Source organism: Zea mays, chromosome 3, assembly GCF_902167145.1.
Source record: "Zea mays cultivar B73 chromosome 3, Zm-B73-REFERENCE-NAM-5.0, whole genome shotgun sequence".
Lineage (NCBI taxonomy): Eukaryota > Viridiplantae > Streptophyta > Magnoliopsida > Poales > Poaceae > Zea > Zea mays.
The window spans coordinates 198817215-198836022 of NC_050098.1; the positions used below are offsets into that span (position 1 = coordinate 198817215).

General features: G+C 46.7%; 2 protein-coding genes across 3 annotated transcripts; both read right to left on the reverse strand.

The window, feature by feature from the left end:
- Positions 1-2182: 2182 nt before the first annotated feature.
- LOC100384288 (Lipoyl synthase 2, chloroplastic) lies at positions 2183-10991 on the reverse strand. Its single transcript, NM_001176850.1, is given in 7 exon segments — positions 2183-2643; positions 2886-2996; positions 3079-3250; positions 4676-4833; positions 4930-5020; positions 10226-10407; positions 10582-10991. Coding segments are annotated over 7 exon segments (1104 nt in total). The 5' UTR covers positions 10864-10991; the 3' UTR covers positions 2183-2535.
- An 830-nt stretch (positions 10992-11821) lies between these two features.
- On the reverse strand, positions 11822-17685 carry LOC100272651 (uncharacterized). 2 transcript variants are annotated; one of them, NM_001147109.1, is made up of 5 exons: positions 17094-17685; positions 16577-16731; positions 15414-15470; positions 14690-14759; positions 11822-14317 (listed from the first exon to the last, which is right to left on the reverse strand). In NM_001147109.1, exons 1-5 carry the CDS (start codon positions 17143-17145, stop codon positions 12228-12230), a joined length of 2424 nt encoding a protein of 807 aa, NP_001140581.1. In that variant the 5' UTR covers positions 17146-17685; the 3' UTR covers positions 11822-12227.
- Positions 17686-18808: the final 1123 nt, after the last annotated feature.

Sequence of the window (18808 nt, forward strand, 5' to 3'; positions counted from 1 at the left end):
TTGTGGAGATTCCTCGCAAGTGGGATAAAGATAAGCAAGGCAAAATACTGTGGTATTCAAGTGGGTCTTTGGACCGCTTGAGAGGGGTTGATTGCAACCCTCGTCCGTTGGGACGCCACAACGTGGAGTAGGCAAGTTTTGTACTTGGCCGAACCATGGGATAAATCACCGTGTCTCCTCTGTGTTGAATTCTCTGTGATTGTCGTATTGTGCAAGATCTTCTCTTTAGCCACTTGGCAATTATTGTGCTAACCCCTAACAAGTTTTTGTGGCTATAAGTTAAGTTTTTACAGGATCACCTATTCACCCCCCCCCCTCTAGGTGCTCTCACTACAAACCCCTCGAACCGCATAGCGCTCGTGACCTACAAGCCCGGACTACGACACATTAATGGCCCGCACGCCCTCGGCCCGCGGACACTTATGGCCTATCGAACTAGGTCTGAGTGCGCAGATCTCTCGCAGAGCACTACATGATGGGTTGCGCCAAGCCACAGGCTACGAAAGCTAGGGATCGATATAGCCCAAATGATGGTGCCTGGGACCATCGTCGTCCTGACGTCATCCACCACGACAAATAACGACAACCAGGCAGCATCGGGCCCCACGAGTACTCATGACCTCACCCAGGGTAAAACATTGGTTTTGCCCTTGCCTTACGACTCCCGGGGAAGCCGCCGTTTGTTGATCCCTATCCCGGCCTATAAAAGAGAGAGGCCGACCTCCAAGCAGAGAGAGAGAAGGACAGATCGAGGGGAGAGCTCTTGGAGACAACCAACGGCTTCAGACAGAGACGAACCCACAAGGACTAACAGGAGGAGGAGCATCGACGAAGACTAGAAGGCCATAGTCAAGCCAAGATTTAGCTAGGACTCTACCTTGCAGCTTCTAAGCTCCACTTGCACCCCGATAAGAGATCTAGGAGCCTCTCCTTCCTCTCTCGACTGCTTGTAACCCCTACTACGAGTTTGATCATCAATGATACCGGTAGTGCAAGTCACCGATGACTGTAAGTAAGGATATTCTACCCGAACCAGTATAAATCTTACATTTTCCGCGCACGCCCTTCAAAGCCCGAAACACGTACAATAAATTTACTTGTCGGAGCAAGTTATGAAACACCGACACATTTCATATCTAGGAGTCTAAACAGTAGTTGATCTTGAGTCCTTGTCCTTGTTAGTAGTTGTCCTATTGCATATACACTTGATGGTGACGCTCAATCTTACTCGAGCTCTCACATGCTCTGACTTTAAGCTTTCTTACTTTAGTTGTTTATGATTAGTTTGAGCTGATCTTGAAACAAGTCTAAGGGGGTGTTTGAATACACTAAAACTAATAGTTAGTGACTAAAATTAGCTAGAGACATCCAAACACTCTAGCTAATATTTCAGTTATTAGCTATTTTTAGTAAATTAGCTACAGTTCGTTAGCTATTTGTTAGCTAGCTATTTCTACTAGCAATTTTTTAGCCAAGTAACTATTAGCACTGTATTCAAGCACCTCTTAGACGCGCAGATCACGACGCACGAACCAGACGTTGCCGCGGACCGGTGCGCCCACCTCTGCCGCCGCGCAGTGCAAGTAGCCAAAGACCAGACCAGCAGGCAATGGCAGAGCGCGGATGTGTGTGTGTGTGACACTTCAGTGAAACAGATCTGGTGAAGTGGAGCAGACTGGTGACGAACGGACAGCGTTGCATGTGCAGAGACGCAACGCCACTTCCGGGTATTCGCACGCTTTGTCGCGCGTGGCGCGGCGAGGAGTGCCTGCTACGCCTGTTTGCGCTCTTTTACAACAGGATCGAACTGCTGCGCATGTCGACTTTCTTATCTATAGTTCTCATTTGACAACTGAATCCTTGCCCTTTTGTTCTTGTTTTAACCCAAAAAAAATCCATCTGCTGTGGCTACTGATCAAGATCGTATGTAGTTGCGTACTCTCACCTTGATTTCACTCGGAGACTAATCAGTATCCATGGCTTTTTATCACATTGGAATGAATGATGCGCAGCATGCAGCGCCAATGCAGAAGATGCAGATCATCTCAGGAGTCCTGGCACCTTGCCAAGTCTATCATGGGATGCAGCTCATCCACTTGTCATGATTCAAGTACTCAAGTAAAACCCATGCTCATGGTCATGGATTCATGGTCTCATGGACAGGAAGAATAAAGTGCGATATCCCCTTTCTCCAGCTTTCTTCGTTTTCTTTCTCTCTTTATCATGATGAACAAAGCAATGTGTAATCGTCCAAAACATGGAGACAGTTTCGTACATGCTACTACACTTGAACAGCTTTTCGTGTTATCGTGTATACAGAAAAAGAATCGGCATCCTCGTTTTTTCTCTATTCAACAGGGGCAACAACGGCAGAGTCGCAGAGAGCAAAGATGCGCATACTATCTGAAAAGAAAAGGGACAAGGAGCTGGGCCTCAGCTTTCGGAAGAACCAGATGATTATGCTGTTCTACTCTTGTTTGCTGCTCTTAACAAACAGTGTGTACTGATCCCATGGATTGCTCTGGCACAAGATATTTAGTTAGATTTTGTTATTTCTGCGTACGGATCCATGGACGACTCAGTTTTGTTATTTCTGACTAAATTTTGGATAAATAGCTCTCCTGCACGGTAGGAAGACCGAACCTGATAAAAATCAAATGATATAAAGTGAGTTCTTGTTACTTATATGAGAAGTAGCATGATCTGGTACTTTAGCTAGCCATTTATTTCAGAGTGGTGGCATATTAGGGTTCCTTTTTTCTTGGTATATACTCCCTCCATTCTTTTTTATTTGTCGCTGTTTAGTTCAAAAATGAACGGGCGATAAATATTCGAGAACGGAGGTAGTACCATTTAGAGGGTACAACTGGAGGTGTAACACTTACCAAGGGTCCGCTAGCAACATATCGGAAACCCACCGATTCTCCATACTCCTTCCAAAATTGGAACTTTTGGGGAGTCACATACTCTCTTACTGTTAGATGTCTTTCTGATGGCTGTGATATCAAATTGTTAATTACAGGAAGATGGGATGGCATGATATCTAGATTCAATAGGTCCTGTGTGTATTGAGCTAACCTGCAAGTACTGTCCCAAAGTAAGGATGTCAACACCAATTGCCCGTAGATCCATCATGGCTTGTTTCACCTCTTCATCAGTCTCTCCAAGACCAAGCATGATAGAAGACTTTGTAATCATGTCCTCCCTGGAACCTTTTGCATGCTTGAGAACTGCTAAGCTCTGATCATACCTGTAAACATGAGGTGGCAGAATAGATATTTACAGTGTCGGATCATGATTCATCAGAAAGAACAAAAGTACAAAAGTTAGCTGGGCATTGCCAGAAGACACTAATTTAATAATTTCTGTAAATGATGCCATCAACACTATACTATCATTCGAGTTAAGATCAAGAGTTATATGAAATCTACTCAAATGGACATAGAATGTCAGATGAACTCATGAAAATTGGGCCCAATGGCATGTTAGCTAGCCAGTTATTATCTAAAAAATGTTAGTCGCCATATAAAGCAAATCCATTCAATGATTGCAAACTAACTAGCATTAGAAAGTAACACAACCAGGAATTTATCAAATTATTTTTAAGACTTTGTTCTTAATATTAAGCTTGCAATGTGTATAATATATCTACCTGTTTCTTTCCACATGTTGCATAATACAACAGGTTCATGCTATGTTATTGCTTCAGCAGCAGTTGCTAGCTAGAAATATAATTCTTGAATTCATAGATGTCGGTGGAACTGGATCAAGTTTAGATTCATGGTTGTCAGGAACATGGATTTAAGTATTAATACTGACCCCACAAACAAAAACGCATAAGCAGCCTGAGATGGTTACGACGCTTTGTTTGCCTTTGCTAGGCCAGCTTCATCCAGGACATGGTAGATTATTCTCATATAATCCAGGACTACATGCCAACTTCTCCCAAGTTACACTGGATAGACCATTTAAGTCAAGGCCTCGATGAAACCCGTCTGATCAGTCCAGGTTCTAAGACTGTCTCCAGTAGAGTGTGTAAAATAGAGGACGTGGAATTGTAGATGACACTGTTTGACACTGTTTGTAGCGAGAAATTTGAAATAGGGGATATGATAGGGGATCTGCTGGAGATAGCCTAACGCTGGCAAAAAGCAGGGGGTGCCTCACTGCCTCTCCACCTGGTTAAGTCCTTTTTAACTATATATGCTACTTCATGAATGGAGTAGAAGCAAATAGAACTAGCTTCGACAATAGAGCTATAGTTGTATATGTAGGTACTTCAAATATCTTAGGCATCCAGAGACCCTCGAGATTCAGGCAAGCACCTTACCATGAACCCAAGATGGGATGCTCATTTAAATTTCCAAAGCTTGCGTAACTTAGGGAACATTTGATGATGGTAAAGTACATGCACCCACATGTACACGCAGAATAAACATATCGCAATTGAGAATGCCACGGTGTTAAATGAGCATAAGTCTGGAACTTGACTGTTTAAAATTTAATTTTCAGAAACTTTCAACAGATAGTAATCTCTAGGGGTCAATAACACATGAAAATTGATTCCCAAAAGGAGTTACATGTGGGAATCGAGTTAACTGTGCTTAATACTTTAGATTTCACAAATTCAAAAGAAACACAATGCTATGCCACTGAAATGACTGAAGCACATTACCCTGCCCGGGGATCCCTCACAACCCTCTGTAGACTCCTCACAGTTTCAATGTTGTGTGCATAAACATCTAGGCCAGAGTTTGCCAAAGATGAGATAGCCTCCAGGTCACCTCGAAAATCCGAGGTTAAGCACTCTACCAGTATTCCAGGTTTGAGCTCCTGAAGAAGTAATTCAGAAAACATCAGCCAGTACTTTTACCCAAATTCAAATTCTAACAAAGGAAGGCACAACAAAAGGCATGAGATAAGGCAGACCTTTAAAGCTTTCACTGTCTGAGCAAAATGGCTACTTCCACCATCAGGTAAGTCATCTCTATCGACACTGGTTAGCACAACATAATCTACACTGGAAAGAACAGTATTCCTTAGATCAGCCATGTAATCAACCACATAAACAGCAAATGAACAGTGATTAACATACAACTTAGAGTAACATGTTAAATCTACTTATATAAGAGCCTGTTTGGATCCCATGTAGTAAACTTTAGCAGTGCTAAAGGAGGGGCAGAGAGTGTTAATGGATCAGGGGCGGGGGCACTTTTAGCACAGTTTAACACCAAAGGAAGAGCTAATGTGCTAAACTTCAGCACTTCCCTTTTAGTATGACTGTTTGGTTCCATATATGAACTTTAGTAAAAAAGTGTTGTGCTAAACTTAGCACTATGGAAACATACAGGGTGTTGACACCTTTTTGGAGGCGTCAATTACTCAAGAGAACCGTGGCGGTGCCCTCTGCACAGGGGCGGACGGTCCGCGCGCGGGGCCGCACGGTCCGCGGCCTGGTGCGAGGCGCGGTGGTACTCTCTGCGCAGGGGCGGACTGTCCGCGGCCTGAGGCCGGACGGTCCGCGGCCTGGTGCGCGGCTAGGGCTTCTCTGCCTGACGGCCGGACGGTCCGCGCCCTGGGGCCGGACGGTCCGCGCGTACGCAGAGGCGGCGGAAGTCGCCGGCGGCGCCTGGATCTCGCTCCCGGGAGGGACCCCGTCGGGGAGGAGAGATCCTAGGTGGTGTCTAGGCTCGGGCCGGCCGACCTAGACTCCTCTAATCGACGTAGAGCCGAAGAGAGACGAAGAATTTGGGGATTGGATAGCTAAACCTAAACTAGACTAGAACTACTCCTAGGATAAAATGCGAAATAGAAGTTGTATTGATTCGATTGATGGGGGTTTAATCGGCCGTAGCCCTTCATCTATATAAAGGGGGAGGTCTGGATCCGCTTCCAACTGATTTCCGAGTTAATCCCGCGGTTTTAGGTAACAAATCCCGCGAGAAACTAGGAACCCTAACTGACTCTGCGCACGCGCGAACCGTCCGCGCCACCACCGCGGACGGTCCGGACCGCGGACCGTCCGGCCTCCGGGCCGAACCGTCCGCACGGTCATTTTGGGTTCCAACATATGCCCCCCTGCCTTTTGGTGAAGTTTGACGAACCAAAAGCATATGAACTAAACCTGATGTAAGTCACCGGCTTTTCGATATGGAGATTATTCAATAAAGCACCAATATAAAGGCCGTTTCGGATTGTATCTTTCTCGGCCATGACCATTTGATCAATGGATCAAAAGGAATAGAATGGAGGTGCCCCCCAGTCTGGATAGACGAAGGGACTATACATGTACCATGAATTCATCATCGTGCCATTCCATGTTTGAACAGGATAATATACCAACGATGAGTAAATAGGTGGAAAGTACCCTGGTCTCATAGAATGAATAGGCGATGCTTGTTGTGTCGCCTTTCGGGCCGTTTTGTTTAACCGTTTTGTTTTAGCAGGTGGCCGGGGTTTCTTTGTTGACCGATCACGTGGAACAGTCTTTTTGCTAGCATTTTTGGAGAGCAACTGATCAAAAGTCGGATCGGCTTTGATCAGCCGATTATATGTGCTTTGACATTGCGTCTTTTTCCTTGCTTTGTGTAGAGGTTGACGCCTTTGGTCATAGGGGGACTGTCCGGCTGAGTTAGCCGGACCATTTGTCTGAGCACCGGATCGTCCGCGCGTAGGTGCCGGACCATCTACGATGCTCGGGCTAGGCTGATGTGTTTGGTTCATTAACTGTGCCTGCCCCCCAGTGTCTTCGGACTTTTTAGCCTTCTCGTCCGAAGCCTTTCGAGCAATCTCCTTTTGTGATATATCTGACATGCGGGGATCGCCAATGACGATACCCTTGCCTTTGCCTTTATCGGCCATTTCGGGCCAAACCAAGACCTTTTTGCATGTGAGTTCTATTGTATTAACAGGAAAGGGTTGTGTGTCTACTTGCATCTCCTGAAAAGCCAATCGACCCTCATTTATGGCCGATTGTATCTGTCGACGAAAAACATTACAATCATTGGTGGCATGAGAAAAGGAATTATGCCACTTACAATAAGCACGCCTCTTTAATTCATCAGGAGGAGGAATAGTATGAGTTAATTTAATGTTGCCGTTTTTCAGTAACTCGTCAAATATTTTATCGCATTTGGCAACATTAAACGTAAACTTAACTTCTTCTTGTCGATTCTTTCGAATCGACTGTAAAGCAGAACACGGTGAAGGTTTAGCCTGCCCTGGCCAAACCAGTTCGGCGGTGTATACATCCGTGGATTCATCGTCCGAGTTATCGTATCCCACTAGATGCATCTTATGGCTAGCCGATTTTGATGTTTCCTTACTTCGGCTTTCACATGTCATAGCCCGCTGGTGCAAGTGCACTAGCGAAAAGAATTGTGTGCCATCTAATTTTTCTTTTAAGTAGGGTCGCAACCCATTGAAAGCTAGCCCTGTTAGTTGTTTTTCTGCGACATGAATCTGAAAGCATCGGTTTCTAGTGTCCCGGAATCTCCGGATATAGTCATTAACCGATTCTTCAGGCCCCTGTCGGACTGAGGCTAAGTCAGCCAATTCTAATTCATGTTCTCCTGAGAAAAAGTGTTCATGAAATTTTTGCTCTAATTCTTCCCAAGAGTTAATAGAGTTTGGTGGCAAAGCTGCGTACCATGCAAATGCAGTATCAGTAAGGGACAACGAAAATAAACGAACGTGGTAGGCTTCCCCATCAGCCAATTCTCCTAAGTGTGCTATGAATTGGCTAATATGTTCGTGTGTGCTTTTCCCACCTTCACCAGAAAACTTAGAGAAGTCTGGTATTCTAGTTCCCTGTGGATATGGCACGGTGTCGAATCGGTGGCTATAAGGCTTCCGATACGATTGCCCTGTACCTGACAAACTAACACCGAGTTTGTCCCTGAACATCCCGGCTACCTCGTCTCTGATCCTCTCCGCCATATCTGGCGACCATCCATTGAGTTTGTGGGTGGAAACCTCAGGTTGCCTGACATCACTCTGTCGGCTTTCCTCCTAGGGATGTTTGAGGTGTGCGCTAGGTGTCCTATTAATGTCACCAACTCCTGCCCTATACCTCTCAGGCTCTCTTGTGGCCGAACAGTATTCAGCCCTATGTCCATGAGGTGGTATGGCATGATTATAATGTGTTACTGGTGGGGCACCATAATGTTGCTGCGACGAATGCGGAAACTGTGCGTATTGCGCAGCTCTCGGCTCTGCGTATGCATATCCGGACGGTCCGGCGTAAGAGGCCGGATGGTCCGCGACCTGGCCAAATGGTCCGAAGGTATATCCGGATTGTCCAGCCGTATATGGTGCTACATGGGTAGTCTCGTACCCAGACCGTCTGTCGTAGAGAACTGGACGGTCCGCGATCGGGCCGAATGGTCCAGGGCTGTACCCGGACGGATCGGTCATATATGGTGCGACTTGAGTAGTCTGCGCGTGGACTCGTGTAGAGTCAGATGGTCCAGCGTAATACGTCGGCCGGTTCATGCCATATCCGGACGGTCCGGCGTAAGATGGCGGACGGTCCGCAACATATCCGGACGGTCCGGCGTGATGCACTGGACGGTCCGTGATGGGGCCGAAGTGTTCAGGGTTGTACCCTGATGGTCCGGCCATGTACGGTGCGATCTGAGTGTTTTGTGTGCGGGCCTGCATCTGGTCGGACGGCCCGACGAAATACGCCGGACGGTCCGCGGTATGACCGGACTGTCTGAGATGATGCTCGGACGGTCCGATCGCGTCCAGTACCTGCCGTGTGCCTAGTGGTTGCGGCTGTGATGGTGACACGAAAGCGTGCATCGGCATACCATATGATGGCTGGGTCAAGGGTGACCTGTTTATAGCCGATGTGTTTGACGTGGGTGGCACTGTATTAGACTCTCGTGATGGAAAGTTAGGAGCAGCTGATTTCTCGTATGCACGTAAATGCATTTTAATAGATTCATCTACATATTGCTTTAACTGATCTCCTCGTTGATCCATGAAAGTCGTAAGAGATAGGTCTGGAGTACTTACAGCGGGACCCTGAAGTGGCGGTAGGAGAGATTCCATATCGATCTCCCCTTGACGGACGATCTTCTGGTGGCGATCTACCGTGAAGTGTGACAAGTACTTGTCCGCCGCCTCCTTGCGCCTTTCGGAGAGTTTATGCAGCAGTTCCGCCTCTTCCTTGTCGCGTTGTTCGTTCCATTGCCGCATCACCTCCTTCTCATCGCGCATTACGAGGTCTTCAAAGGGCCTTTGGTCATCAGCCGGGAGCGCCTCCATGGCCGGCTTGATGATGTTGGTAGTGGAGATCTTGGTGGGATCCTTAGAACCGGCCATTTATGGGCCGATTTTTAGCAGATCTAGACACCTAGTCCCCAGCGGAGTCGCCAAAAAGTATGTTGACACCTTTTTGGAGGCGTCAATTACTCAAGAGAACCATGGTGGTGCCCTCTGCACAGGGGCGGACGGTCCGCGCGCGGGGCCGCACGGTCCGCGGCCTGGTGCGAGGCGCGGTGGTACTCTCTGCGCAGGGGCGGACTGTCCGCGGCCTGAGGCCGGACGGTCCGCGGCCTGGTGCGCGGCTAGGGCTTCTCTGCCTGACGGCCGGACGGTCCGCGCCCTGGGGCCGAACGATCCGCGCGTACGCAGAGGCGGCGGAAGTCGCCGGCGGCGCCTGGATCTCGCTCCCGGGAGGGACCCCGTCGGGGAGGAGAGATCCTAGGTGGTGTCTAGGCTCGGGCCGGCCGACCTAGACTCCTCTAATCGACGTAGAGCCGAAGAGAGACGAAGAATTTGGGGATTGGATAGCTAAACCTAAACTAGACTAGAACTACTCCTAGGATAAAATGCGAAATAGAAGTTGTATTGATTCGATTGATGATGGGGGTTTAATCGGCCGTAGCCCTTCATCTATATAAAGGGGGAGGTCTGGATCCGCTTCCAACTGATTTCCGAGTTAATCCCGCGGTTTTAGGTAACAAATCCCGCGAGAAACTAGGAACCCTAACTGACTCTGCGCACGCGCGGACCGTCCGCGCCACCACCGCGGACGGTCCGGACCGCGGACCGTCCGGCCTCCGGGCCGGACCGTCCGCACGGTCATTTTGGGTTCCAACACAGGGCCTAACACCAATTACAAATTTACAATTGCATCGATCAATCACGAGTTCTGAGAACCTATCAGTTTCCAATCAGCAGATGATCAGCCAGGCAGGATTACTAGAGATCATACCCCCAGCTTGCAACAGCCAAAGCCGTGTTCAGAGGCTCCAGGGGATCAGGCGGCGGCGGTTTGTTGCTGGTCTTCACAGCGCAGAATCGACACCCGCGCGTGCAGGTGTCACCAAGCACCATGATGGTGGCCGTCGCGATGCCGTCCCCTTCGCCGCCGGCCCCTCCACCTCCGTTCCAACACTGCGCCACCAAAAGCACCCGGTTCCGTCAGAACCCATCACTGAGACCAAAGCGCTCCTCTCGCAGAAACCGCTGGCGTGGATCAGTCTATGCTAGGCCTAGGCTCACGGGCAGGTACTGACGCGATGGGCGTCACGCGGAGGGGGGCATCTGTCATCTGATCGGCGCGCGTACCTCGCCGATGTTGGGGCACTGTGCCTCGACGCAGACGGTGTTGAGCTTGAGCTCGCCGATGGACTCCCGCAGGCGAGCGTACTTCTCCCCCTGCGCAGCGCGCTGCCGCAGCCACGCGGGCTTCTTCACCTCCGGGTCCCTCCCGGTGTACGGCCCCGCAGACGCCCTGGACGCCGTCCACACGGGCGCCGCCGCCTCAGCGCGGCACCGTGCCACGGCTGCCAGGCCCCGTCTCTCGCCGCATCCGGCCAGTACCGGCGGCCGGGCGAGGGAGCTCTGCATCGTTGCTGGCCGGCGGAATCGGGCGCTGCGTCGTGGTGTGTAGCGATGGAGGCGGCGGCGATGGAACTTCCAAGCGGAGGGGGTGAGGTTTTAGCGTTCCGCTTTTACCCTTGTGTGGGAGGCAAACCAGCTGGACGACTGCCGTGGCCCAGGGGTAAAACAGGGGATTGATATTAGGCCGGCGATGATAGCAAGGTTGGTTTCTCCGGATCGCCTGCCTTGTTCCTGCCGCTGCTGGTTCCTGGCCGATGTGGCTCAGTGCAGTGGGTGTGCTGGTACCTGGTAGCCCAGTGTCTCAGATATTGGAAGACACGATCATGTTTGGAGACTGATCAATCTTAGCGCCATTTGGAATACCTTGACACCAGCAAATGCAGGATTTTACCCAGGATTTCTATTGCTAGGGAATCAAACGATCATTTTCTTTCAATTCCAAACAAGTTACAAGTCGCAGCCTTTTACGAAGGATGCTCAGATCAGATGTGATTGTTTGAACAAGCTTCTGTATGAGCTTGAACACACACTTGGCATGAGTCTGCGTCATATCGATCTTTGGCATGAGGAAATCTAAGCTCAACAGGATTATGCTCTACACCAGGATTAAACGAGAACCAATCCATACCTTTTCTTTTGCAACAACATCATCAAATGCAAAGATCTACAGTTACACTGCTTCCTTCAAACAACAGTGCGACTGCATCCCATTGATTCAGACGAACGAAGCAGTCAATAATATCAATATATTTTCACATCACGCTGTTAAATGGAGCTAAGCTAACGGTTGGCATTTCTTAACGAACGAATTCATGCTGGAAATCGCACAGTTCGCGAAGGCAGATGGCTCCACACACACCACAAGGAATATTGAGGGAAATGATGAAAGGAAGGCTGACAGAATATGATCAAGCAAAAACAACCCGAACATTTCCACCCACCTAGACTAGAAGCCAAGAGCCCGACCCAGGACAGGAGTAGCTCAATAACAGTATGTCAGAATATAAACAAATACATGCCCAGTAAATGTGCAAACCAGTCCACAATGGCCTACGAAGAACATCGACTCTAGTAGAAATGTGAAGGGGTACATTTCCTGTTCCAGTATTATGATATCATCAGGTGGGTACTATATTAAATGACCCACATAAGGAACATTTCACTGGTCTATTCGATTACTCTGAAACCTAAACTTACGTCACAACCTGAAGTGAAGGCTACTTTCCTGAGCAATCGGAACTTCTCCAAGCTCGCTCACAACTTATAATGGGGCATGCATGTCTTCAGATACAACAATTATCAGCTGAAGACCATCTCATCAATGTTTAAAAGCATTGACTCTTTGCCCTTGTGTGTCTCCTTCAGTTACATCATCCAGGAACAGATTCTGAAGTGATGTGCCCACCTCTAGCACCTGAGGGATTGAAACCTGTTACTGGCATGGATCTCTGAGCAAAATCAAGAAGCCGCTGGCGCTGCTGCTCGTTTGTATGAGGAAGGCTTGCACGAAGTAGCTCAACAGGCATCTCCTTACTAGTAGCTTTGGAAGCCTCAGGTCCGATTCCTGAGCTCGGTGTCTGTGTGACAAACATCTGTTGGATACTTTCAAACTTACTGACACAGTATTTTGTTAGAAGCCCAAAGAAAGCATCAAATGATGCCTGCCAGAGAGCACGGTTTGGCACAGTGTAGCTGGCTGCAGCATGGCGATCAGTCAGTAACTCAGTTGCTCGGTCCAGTACTGATTTAATAACAAGAGAAGCCCCATCACCAGCAGAGCTACCAAGAGGGCGCAGAGGTGGCTGTTCAGACGAACAAACAACAGCAGCAAGGCAGGCACTAAGAGCACCAAGTTCCATGTGATGCACACAAGATGAAACAGTCTTCGCAAGAGCAACTGTAGTTTCTGCTGCACTAGAGTCTGATGGCAAACCCCCAAACAAGAACCTCAAATGGCGAAAAATAGCCATGCATACTATCCGGGTCAACTCGCTGCCAGGGACAAGAAGCCGAAGGTAACGTGCTAAAAACTTACGTCCTTTGGGCAGAGAAACAATGCGCAGAAAAATAACATCGTCCTTCAGGGCTGACCCAGATGAATGACCAGATTTGCTGGGTCCGAGAGGATCAACAAACTGCAATGATGCAGCTAGACCTTCCAGGAGGACTTGCCGTCTTCGTTTCAGTTCGAAAATGTTGTCCTGTGACTGGCTAGACTGCAACAGACGGTCAGTGTCATCAACCTCAAGAACAAGGCAAAGGGCGTCTTCAACAGTGACTCTTGCTGCAAGCATTGGTTCTTTCTCCAGGGGCCTCACAGTGGACTTCTGATCATGAGAGCCATCAGCAGATGAAGGATGGTCGACTTCAAGAAGAGACCGAGGCCTCCGTATGGAAGAAAAAGATACTCTTCCAAGAGCATCAACCTGAAGATATGTGTGCTGATCACTGCTGGATCGAGACTTGGATGGTACATCTTTCATTGATGTTGGGGAGAAATTGGTCTTTTGCTTAGAAGTGGCACCCCTTTTTGCCATACAAGCTTGATGATAGTAATCAACAATATAAGGATCGCTGCTGTGGCTTGCAGAATGCTGCATTCTTAAGATTGATTCGATCTCTTCAGATGACATGTACTTGGATCTAAACTTTATACCTCCGCTGTCACCATTCTGGCTACCAGTATCAGATGGTAGTTGAGAGAATCGAATGTTATGTTTTCCCTTCCCCGACCTTGATCTCTTGTCTCTTGATGAATGGGAACTGCCAACAGAACCAAACCTGCTTGTAATCTCTGCGGAGTGATGGGGATATAGGACGTGTGGCATTATATTGAGGTAATTCTGATGGGATGATTGGACCTGTGCCAATCTCTGCTGATGCTGAGAAAATAGGAGTGACGACATTGGGCTATTAGGAAGTGATAATTGTTTGTGCAATAAATTGGGCAGTAGATTAAGATGCTCCCCAGTGAAAGGGTTAACATGATTCGACCAATCATTCTGCACTGGATTGTTTACAGGCAGGTTAAGAGCACCATAAGGCATGCCTCCCGTGTATGGCAGCCCATGAGATGGTCCGACCATATGATATGGAGAAGCAGAAAGTGACATGCTCGGAGAACCCATTTGGAGCCCAGCGCCAATTGATGGAATGCTCCCATGACGTGTAAGGCCTTGAGCAGGGTAAGGGGCTCTACCACCACCAGCAACAGGTGGTGGAAATGAGGTAAATGAAGAAGTCTTTGGTAAAACGATAGGTTCACTTGACCGGTGCTGCAGTGGCTGCTGAGGGTAGGAAGATGTTCGACTTAGTGGTCTGGAGTTGGAATCCCCTTGCTGCACTGAAGAATTGGATGACCACCATCTTTTACTTTCCTGGAATTCCTCATTTTCAAATACATCTTGATCTACCCAGTTTGAAAACTCCACATCCTCAGGCCAGTCAAGAGTTAAAGAACCTGAAAAAGATTGTTGCATGGTTCAGTGACAAATTGAAGGCATATATGAAATATGATAGATAATTCTGCAAAAAAGATTCCCTCAAAATTCACACAGAAGGGGAAAAGAGTCACGTACAAAGCAGCCTCCTTACCCCACCTAGTCTAAAAAATTACACAAAGAAAATATTATATATATATATATATATATATATATAATATCCAACGATGGGGGCACAGAAGAAAGAACATATAGTCAACAATGAAATGACAACTCCAAAACCACTAAGTTTGAGCATCAGACTTCAAAACAGACATACCACAAAATAAACCCCATAGTATTAAATTTCAGAGCATCATGCCAGAAGGGTAGAAGTATGAAGTATCACTCACTTCCTCTTGAAATGGATCTCCTGTCCCCAATAACACCAGGATTCCGGATTCCACTAATGCTTCGGTTCAACTGTCAGTGAAACAAGTGAATTTTCATTGTGTGCCATGTAATAACAACATGATGTAATAACAGAAAAAAAACATAACAACAAGCAAACACAAAAGGAAAGGCTAAAATAAAAGCCATATAAATAAATAAATCCATAAGGGAGCAATGCAAGATTACCCTTAGAAAAAGAATATCATCCTTAAAATATGTTCAATTGCCACAGCCTAGGAATATAGGGGCAAAACGGCCTTAACTGGTGCCTAAGATTTGAAAAATGTAGGTCATGATTCATATCATTGTCATGGCAAAAGTGCATACGTGTCTTTAAGCTGTGTCAATTATCCAGCCCCACTGGGGGCACTGCCTCACTGGTCTGCCTAATAAAAGTCTGTTAGCTATGGTGATAGCGAAAATTTCAATGGTCTCAGGTTCCATTGATAACTCAGATTCGATTAACAAAATATATATAACCATTCTTCTCATAACATTTCAATTACCTAGATACAAATTTAAATGAGAGTTAGCTACTCGTATAACTGGGACCATAAAAAACTGCGACTAAAAGGAGCAACAGCTGGAGCATAAACTCATCAAAGCAAATACACAAAAGCCAGATAAAGTCAAGTGTCAAAACAAGAGTCCCACAATGAAACGCTGAAGCAACAAGTAACATACCTTAGCGAAGGTGCTTGCAAGATCATCAATGTCAGACAAGTTACTCTGATCGTCAATCTGCATAGCACAATAGTTGGAATTGAATCATGAGGCTATAAATATTAAGCTTCAGAATTCAGAATGAAAAGAAACCAAGCGTAAAAAAAAGTGCCATGTATAGCAGTATAGAGAGCAACCCAAATTACACATGCATGCACCTCCAATAGAACATCAGCTTCAAAGGTTATCAATTCAAAGGTTGACACTAGAGCTACTTGCATCTTCAAGTACTGCATCTGGACTTTGATCATCATAATTAACTCCAGATAACAGTTGTATATGTGCTGGTTAATTCCAAGTAATTAACATGTACCCTTTAAAAGTAGGTCATGGAACTTGTCATTACTCATTAGCTACCAACATTTCAACAAGTGGTACTATCGTCAACATTTGAAATTAGTTCATTGTAAAATGAGCCCTTGTGGTTATCCTTGCAATCAACTATGGATCCCAAGACGCAGAAGATAAGTTAGTTTGTGCCCTAAAAAGTATTTGAGGGCCAACCAACACAATGAAAAGTATTCCAGAAGGTCAACCACACCAAAATATCAAACACCTGTGATAGAAAGGTCACTGCGAACACTATTTATTTCATTTTTGTCACTTCATCCAAATAGATCATTCAGTGTTACTATCATTTCTAAAAACAAACAACAACTACAGTGTTCTAGTTATTGTCGATAGTGTCTTAATTCAACAAAAGGATGTGTGCAAGCATGCTTGTCTTCCATCTCTGTCGTGCATAACTCAATCCAATAACGAAGCGCGTGTGCTACCAAACAAACGTATAACCATTTATTCCACACATCTAGGGTGCCTACGATCAAGCACATAATATTCGACTACAACCACTCAAGTACCCGATTTTGGAGCACTACTGATATGAACCTCAATTCCACTAAATTTTGCCCTTGCGGCCCACGGGAATATATTCTGGATTACTCCCCGCACTAGTCTTCCACTATCAGTCAGCCCATGCAAAAATTGACATGTACGGGAAAGAAATAAAGCATACATGATACATGGGAACCAAACGCACAAACAAGGAACGAGAGGCACATAATTTTATTTTATAAAGAAAAAATATGGCAACTTTGTGGATATGACGGTTCTAGAATCTGCACCTCGTCTCCAACCGAGTTTAGCCGGTACAGCCCCTCATCTGGCCCGCTGAATCCACCGCCATTGCCATCACTGCCGGCTTCCTCCAAACCCCCGAGCTCGAACCCCTCGAGTGGCTCCTTCCCGAAGAAGGCGTACTGGCCAGCGTCAAAATTCTCTGCAGCAAGACAAGAAACGTCAGGTCATCTCAGCATCGGCAAGAGACGACTTTAATCAACCCCGACGACTAACAAGAACCGCGAACTAAACGCAAGAACATCACACGAAACAGTTCCAGCAGACAAAATCGATTTCTGTTAAGATTCTTGGACCCATAGGCCTCACGAACAAGTCTCCACCCGAGCCCGAAAATTCGCATCTGAAACACCGCAAAGAGGCGCCGACCAGAGCACCCGCTAAATCGACCCGAACAGCACCAACAACCAGCCAACAAACGACGACAACTGAAAAAACCAGCGGCCAGACCAAACGCAGCAAGAAACCCACCAGCGCAGCGGATTCAGCGGCCAAGAGTCTCACCTGCGGCGGAGGAGGACGCGGCGCCTCCGCTCTCGGGCTCGACGCCCAGCATCGCCGCAAGACCCCTAGAAGGAGTAGCAGCAGCGCAGGCAGCAAGCGGCGGCGCGCATCTGGGGCTAGGGCCTGTTGGCGCGATTTCCTTCAGGCTTCGGATCTGAGCTGGGCGAGGGGGAAATAGAGAGATAGCTCGGCCTCGGCTGCTGCTTGCCTCCCTCTCCTGCTTTAATAAATACAAAATATTTCCGAAATACTAGACGCGGCAGGTGAATGAGGAGCATACTGCGGCCATGTTTTAGGCGTCTGCTTCTGCAGCTCTCTTTTCCATGTGTTGGGCTGTTGGCGAGAAGGATTCAGTGATTCACAGATCACACACAAGAGAGCTCAGGGCACCAGATAAATTGGCGGACACAGAAGGGAAGAGGTCAGTGACAGCCCACAGCCCACAGCCCACAGGGGGAGAGACCTCACTCCCAAAAAGAAAATAATAGTGAAAAAAAAGAAACGATTTTCCCCTTCGAGGTAGTACTACCTAGCTTCTGAAAAAAATAGAATATCAGATTCCGAGGCACATCAAGGTGAAGGAGAGGAGTACTAGGCGAATCGTAACAGTGCAGAAACTAGAGGCAGATTGGCAATTGTAGTGGTAGATGAGACCCTAAAGAAGGGATAAGATCATGAGGGAGGAAAAAAGGGGCTTTCAGTATGGCTTGTATCTCACTCTATCTTATTCTCACCTATTTATCTCTTTTTTATTTGTATGTATGAATGGTGCTTCTCTCTCTTTCTATGGGGTGCTTTTTTTTAATTTAGACAGGACTGTTTGGTCTATTTTATTTTATTTTATTTTGGTGTGGCTGCTAATCCACCCCTGCGCTGCGCTGCTCCAGTACCATGCTTTCTCTCTCCTCTATGATTGTTTGTCTCACTAAAGGTGGTATTGGGTGTGGATTTGGCATTGCGCTAGCAGTTGGTTACTTGGTTAGTGGAGAATGGGAGGAGGGTCCATTGTGTTTGTGTGAAAGTAGGCCCTGATTCTCTGTACTAGGCGGCCTCAGAGTGGGCGCTTCCTCCTCGGATTCGATTCTCTGACGATCTTGTCAAGTTTTTTTTTATTGCAAGATAATAACTTGGGGAAAAAATGAGGACAGAAATCAGACCAGTCACAATACAAAGGCGGCGAATCTTTATTTTCGAGAGAGAGAGAGAGAGATGCTATTATGAAGTGCATTGGGATTTTCTCAGGACCTATGTATATATAGATTCTAAAGTAATGTCAGCATTCATGCTAGGAAAAAAAAAGTTGCAATGCGCAGTGTGATTTGTTATTTGATAGGCTATTCACCACAATTAATCTGATGCATGTGATTGGACGAAACGTCAGTTCATCGTCCCAAGTTTCATCCAAATGAATTACATTCTGATCTCTCTTCATATAAGCGGTACAGTAACTACAGGTCCTGTTTATTTTAGCTTTCCTGGTACTAAGCTGAGATCTCGAGAAACCACTGTCTGAACAAGTTGAACTATTGGCAATCCTGATTATTTTTAACTGATTATCTGTTTTGGATGCAAAATGACATGTATATCCTAAAGCTGATGGTACCTCATTTGTTTCTCTTTGCATTTGTATCCTAACAAGTAGATTGCATTCTTTTCTATTTAATTATTTACTTGTTTTAGTTGGGTTTTCATCGATCATCAAAAATAGAGAGATT

Coding starts and splice junctions, on each gene's coding strand:
- LOC100272651 (NM_001147109.1), bottom strand. CDS start 17,145: ATGCTGGGCGTCGAGCCCGAGAGCGGAGGCGCCGCGTCCTCCTCCGCC. Junction 14,760..15,413: donor TTGCAAGCACCTTCGCTAAG/GTATGTTACTTG, acceptor TTTCACTGACAG/TTGAACCGAAGCATTAGTGG. Junction 14,318..14,689: donor GAGATCCATTTCAAGAGGAA/GTGAGTGATACT, acceptor AATCTTTTTCAG/GTTCTTTAACTCTTGACTGG.